This window comes from Hemitrygon akajei, chromosome 32 (genome assembly GCF_048418815.1).
Source record: "Hemitrygon akajei chromosome 32, sHemAka1.3, whole genome shotgun sequence".
Lineage (NCBI taxonomy): Eukaryota > Metazoa > Chordata > Chondrichthyes > Myliobatiformes > Dasyatidae > Hemitrygon > Hemitrygon akajei.
The window spans coordinates 32,376,910-32,383,003 of NC_133155.1; the positions used below are offsets into that span (position 1 = coordinate 32,376,910).

Here is a 6,094-nt window from a genome sequence, read left to right on the forward strand (position 1 = left end):
GGTGAAATTGCATCTGCTGTAAACCTATTGTGGCAATAGGAAAATTGAAACTGGCCCAGTTCCTTACTTAGGCAGAAGTTCATTCTAGCCATGACCAACCCACATTTATCGAAGAGACCTGATGGCATAAACATTGATTTCTCGAACTTCTGGTAATCCCCCTGCCCTCCTCTTTTCCCTTACAAACAACTGAAAATCTGCAGATGCTGTAAATCTGAGCAACATACCCTGCCGAAGGGTTTCGACCAGAAATGGCGACTGTACTCTTTTCCTAGATGCTGCCTGGCCTGCTGATTTCCCCCAGCATGTGTGCATTGCCACATTTATCCACCGAAATTTACAGTGAGAAATGTTGCCCTGCAGTCTAGCTCTGTGTAACACTGGGCTTTCTGCCAGTGTTCCTCTCGGGGGGTCCGGATAAAGCACCACTGGGTGCGCGGGGGCATTGGAGAGCCAGTTGGGCTGAAGAGAGGACGAGGGCTCGGTCGGCCCTCCCGGATGCAGAACTGCCTTCCCTCGCACGGCGGCGCAGCTACCCCGCCGGAAGGGAAGGCGCCATCACCACAGAGCCGGGCCTACTGCTGCGGGCCGATGAACCAGAGAGTGCTGGTGAAACACCGGTGAGTTAAGGTACGGCAAAGCGTGACTGGCGTCCAGCTAGCGGTGCCGAGCGGATCCGGTGTTCATTGCTCGGGCTGCCGCCATAACCGGGCGGTGGCGATGTTTCTCAGTCTCGGGCTGAGGGATATTCCAGTCACCGCCTTCGGGGTTAAAACTTTAGCGTTACCACTGCGGTGTGGTAAAAGTAATTAACTGTGCGTTTGTAACGTGTTTTCTACAACGTACGTTTCAGAAATTAACCTTTGTGAACTGAAAAAGATACTGAGGTGCATGAGGCGCGAACTGTTTTTGAAATGCTAGGCATGGAGAAGTTGGCAGACCCGTGGACCCGTGAGATTGTAGAAGTTACATCATATCTACCATGCCATGTTTTTGAGGAGCAAGCTGATGTATTAGAGAAGATGTTGGCAGTACATTTATGTAGGCTTTGACATAATATTCAGCAAAAGTCCACATAAACAATTAAGTTCAGTGTATTATCACTCAGCTGTACACATGAATACTGCCAAACAATCAAAGTTCCTCGGGACCAAGGTGCACAATACAGTACATATAACTCACACACAACACATAAAGTAATATTACCACAAATATATTAACAAATAAAAGGTGCATTTTCAATAAAAAGTTTAAAAAGTAAACAGTGTAACACTATTTACCTTGGGTTAAGGGAGAGAATGATGCTACACTAGTAAACCAGAAACCTGAAATCAGAATCAGGTTTATCATCACATAGGTCATGAAATTTGTTGTTCTGTGGCAGCAGTACAGTGCAATACATTAAACAATACTATAAATTATGACAAGAGAATATAAAAGTTAAATAATGTAAAAAGAGAGCAAAATAGTGTGGTAGTTCATGGGTTCAGAAATCTGATGGTGGGGGGGGGGGGGGGAAGAATCTTTTTGTAAAATGTTGAGTGTGTGTTGAGGCTATTGTACCTCCTCTCTGATGGCAGCATTGAGAAGGGGTCTGCCCTGGTGGTGACAGTTCTTCATGGTGGATGCTGCCATAGCAGGGAGACTGGTGCCTATGATGAATCCTGCTCTGAGCCTTTTGTCAAGAACAGTGCTCCCACCTTGCACTCAACCTCCAGTAAGATCAGGGAATTGATTGTGGGCTTCTGGAGGGGGAAGTTGAAGGAGCACACACCACTCCTTATTAAAGGATGAACAGTGGAAAGACTGAGCTGGGTGTCAACATCTCTGAAGATTAATCCTGGGCTGATGTTATTGATGCAATTACGAATAAGGCACAATAGTGGCTATATTTCATTAGGAGTTTGAGGAGACTTGCTATGTCACCGAAGACTCTTGCCAATGTCTACAGATGTACCATGGAGAGCATTCCAACAGGTTGCATCAATGTCTGGCATGAAGGGGGCACTATCAGGAAAAAACTGCAGGAAGTTCCAAACTCAGCCAATAACGATAACGTCTTCAAGAAGTGAAGCCTAGATAAGGTGGCCTCTGACAATAAGGACCTCCATCGCCCAGGACACATTCTCTTCTCATTGCTACCATCAAGAAGGAAGCCTGAAGACAGACACTCAGTGTTTAGGAACAGCTTCTTCTCCTCTGTCATCAGATATCTGAATGGACAAGGAATCCATGTACACTACCTCACTGTTTTTTTTCCTATTTTTTGCTCTCTCTTCACACTATTAATTTATATATTTGTTTTCTTAGTGTAATTTATAGATATTTTAAATTATGTATTGCAATGTACTGCTGCCACAAACAACATATTTCATGACATACACCAGTGGTATTAAAGCTGATTCTGTTTCTGATGGCTGAGTTGAAGAAGCTGTTCCCCTGCGCCATCAGAAGATGCTTTTGAAGCAGATGACTGCAGCATTGCAAACAAGAGGAAGTCTGCAGATGCTGGTAATCCAAGCAACACACACAAAATGCTGGAGGAACTTAGCAGGCCAGGCAGCGTCTATGGAAAAAAGTACAATCGATGTTTCGGCCCGAAATAAAGAGAATTTCTCTTGTTTGTGAGCATCTGCAGATTTTCTCATTTGTGTGGAAGTGTAACGTGGAAACGTCAACTGTACTTTTTTCCACAGATGCTGCCTGGCCTGCTGAGTCCCTCCAGCGTTTTGTGTGTGACTGCAACATTGATTGCTGCATTTCCCCTTGCTTCTGCACAAAGCAGAGGATTTTCAAGGCCATAGATTTCAATGAGAATTGTAGGGTTCTGAAGAAGGGTTTAAAATGCTAATTCTGTTTCTTTTTATCCAGGTGCTGCATGGCCCATTGAGTGTGTCATATTTTCTTATTTTATTTCTTATTTCCAGCATCTGCAGTCTTTTTGATTTCCACTAACTCTTTGAAGTGGCGTATGAAGAGCAATGTCTGGAGCTACCATTGCCTATCTGTCAATTCTTATCAGGAGGCAATAATACTAGCTCCTTGTCTCTAGTTGTTGAAGACTGTTACCTACCAACTCTGTTTATATTTAATGATCTACCTGTATTTTTCTTTCAGATTCTAATGCAGCTATATCACAGAAGTCTGGTTGTTGTACTTGATCTTTAACTTTCCTTAAGCTGATTGCATTGAGTGGGTATCATGTCGATAAGCCACTCCATTAAAGAGCGAACAATTTCAGAGAACAGCCTCATCATCCTTCTCCAGGGGATACATGGCCATGTTACGACAGTAGAGCTCAGAGATGAGAGCTCTGTGAGAGGTCGAATTATTAATGTTGATGCATTTATGAATATCCGTCTTTCTGAGGTGTTGTATACCGACAGGGGAGGCAGGAGCTCAAAACTGGATGACTTCTTCATCACGGGCAGAAATGTACGTTACGTTCACATTCCGGATGAGATCAACATCACTGACACCATTAATAGTCAACTGCAGAAGATTCACCAAGTGCGGAATTTTGGTGGGAAAGATCGAGGAAGAAAGGAATTTCCATCAAGAAAATAATTGTGTGCTGATCAGAGAGAGGCAGAGTTGGGTTTGGGGGATGAGGGCTGGCTCATGCACAGAAAGGGGTCGGGTGCTGTTGTGATCAGGGGTGTTTGAGGTGTATCAGGGTGGAAAAATCAAGACTAAGTGACGTGTGGCAGAGGGAAAGAAGCTGACTGAATGGATGCAGTTAGTGGAAAAATGTTTGGTATGTTGTGACATTGAGGAGACTCGCACTTCCAAACTGATTTCCATTGAAAAGTCAGTGAAAATTCCATCCTACAGTGTGTGAGTATGCTGCATTGCTGAATCCGCCCTTGTCTGATGTATTGAATTACATTGCCATTGGGGTTCTATAGTTCATGTAGACACTACTAGAACTGGTATTCTAAATAACAGTTACAGCCGTCAGTACCAAAAACATCATTCACTATGGGATATTGCATTGTGGAAAATTCCTGCTGCATTTAGTGATACCACTCCCAAAAGATTTTATTCTGCGTGAAGTATTTTGGGATATCTCTGTGAGATGTGCCTTGTTTGTTAGTCTTTTATGTATAGTTTAGTAAATTTTATTGCATTTCTTCATTTTTCCTAAAATGCCTGCAAGAAAATGAATCTCAAGGTAGTATATGATAACATATACTTTGATAATAAATTTACTCTGAACCTTTGAAATATAAATGAATATCCTTTCCTTCATATTGACAGGTGTTTCTGTATTAATTCCCAGTAAGTAATTGAAACTTGAGAAAAGTTGGTCAGTGCTGTCATCCAGGCAGTTTCTGTCTCTATTTCACTTGCTCGAGTGAGCAGGGTTCTAAATGCACGTTACTTATTCACTGGCAAGAGCATGTGGCAGTGACAAGTACAAGGATCAAATGCTTTCTGTATTTTAATCCATCTGCGTTCATAGAAATAGAACATTACCACACAGTACAGGACATTCTGCCCATGATATTGTGCCAACCTTTTAACCTACCCTAGGATAAATCTAAACCTTCCCTCCTACATCAGCTGTAAATTGTCCAGTCAGTCGGCTATTGTTGAATAGGTGGGTTGCTGACTGGTGTGCCTCATTGGGCTGGAAGGGTCTGTGCCACGCTGTGTCTCGAAATAAAATAACCCTCCATTTTTCTGTCAAACCTAAGAGTTTCTTAAATGCTCCTAATGTATCTACCTCTACCACCGAACCTGGCAGGGCATTCCACACACCCACTACTCTCTGCAAAGAGCTTAAATCTGGCATTCTCCCTATCATTTCCTCGAATCACAAAGTTATGCCCCCTTGTATTAGCCTTGTTCAATAGAACAATGACGTACACACAGTGGCCACTTTATTAGGTACACCTGTACACCTTGTTAACGCAAACATTTAATCAGCCAATCATGTGGCAGCAACTCAGTATGTAAAAGCGTATTAACATTGTCAAGAGGTTCAGTCGGATGGATTTGTCAGCTGGCGTTTGGAACTGATTGAGGGTTGCTGATATTGTAGAAGACAGTTACGGGCAGGAAGAGGGTGGGTAAAGATGTCAGGAAGTGACAAAGAGGACAGGTTGTGAACTGGAGGTGGTATTGGATGATAAGAGAGGAAGGCAAATAGTAGGTTTCTGGGAAATGGAAAAATAACCTGCAGATTGAGGATTGTGATATCGTCCAGTGATGAAGGCGGGAGACAAGATTTAAATAAAAGGAGGAAGGAAGAGTTTAAAGTTTTGCTGCATTTTGAACGTGGACCCATTTCTACTATCAATCCAATTAGATTAAGTATTTTTTTAAAATAATTAGGAGATATTGTAGATAGAAGACCTTTAAGAGATGGGACAATCTTAAGTGTTCTGTAAAGATAGTAAGCAATGTGACAAAGCTTTGGTTAAAAGCTGTTGGAGGAAGGAAGGTAACACCAAGGAATGATATTGAGCAACAGTGGCTTTGGGGAGCAATCACAGGGGTGCCTCTCCATAGAGGAAGTTAAAAATAATAGTCAACGGAAATGTTGTGGACGCCAAACATTTAAAAAGGTCTCGTGGTAGAATAAGGACAGATAGCTTAACCGTGATTAAGTTTGACGGAAAAAGAGTTGCCAAATACAATTAGTTTAGGTTACATGAGTTATAGGGTTTGAGTCTATACCATTCCTGCTGAGATGTTCCAGAAGTTTGGTCGTGTTGTAGGGGTGAAAAGCCGTGTATTTGATGTGGTGGAGTACATGGTTATGGTCATGTGGAGAAGGCATTAGGCCAAAATGTAGCAATTATGTAAGGGAACATAACTTTGCTTCTGCAGTATGTCCTGTAGATAAGAAAACTGGAAAAGCATTGTGGGTGAAAATGGGTATATCAAAAAGTACGGAAAACTGTGTCAATGGGACCAGGATACAGATAGATTAAAGTTAGTGTAAAGAATTAGTTGATTGCTAACAATCTAAAATTTGTTACTCTCATGGTAGATGGGGTAAATTGTACAGCACAAACTAAAAGTAGGACTGAAAAAAATAACATTATATTAAAAGCTGCAGAAAAACAACTCCGGAAGTTATTAA

General features: G+C 42.1%; 1 protein-coding gene across 2 annotated transcripts; it reads left to right on the plus strand.

Moving 5' to 3' along the window:
• Positions 1-327: 327 nt before the first annotated feature.
• On the plus strand, positions 328-4,251 carry LOC140719796 (U7 snRNA-associated Sm-like protein LSm10). 2 transcript variants are annotated; one of them, XM_073034672.1, is made up of 2 exons: positions 328-630; positions 3,118-4,251. In XM_073034672.1, the coding sequence occupies exon 2, from the start codon at positions 3,202-3,204 to the stop codon at positions 3,565-3,567; it is 366 nt and encodes a 121-aa protein (XP_072890773.1). In that variant the 5' UTR covers positions 328-630; positions 3,118-3,201; the 3' UTR covers positions 3,568-4,251. The 2 variants fall into 2 exon arrangements, with proteins under 2 accessions (XP_072890773.1, XP_072890772.1); XM_073034671.1 differs by having other exon boundaries at positions 331-620.
• The last annotated feature ends 1,843 nt before the right edge of the window (positions 4,252-6,094 follow it).

Excerpts from the sequence above, each read along its gene's own strand:
- LOC140719796 (XM_073034672.1), top strand. The coding sequence starts at position 3,202 with ATGTCGATAAGCCACTCCATTAAAGAGCGAACAATTTCAGAGAACAGC.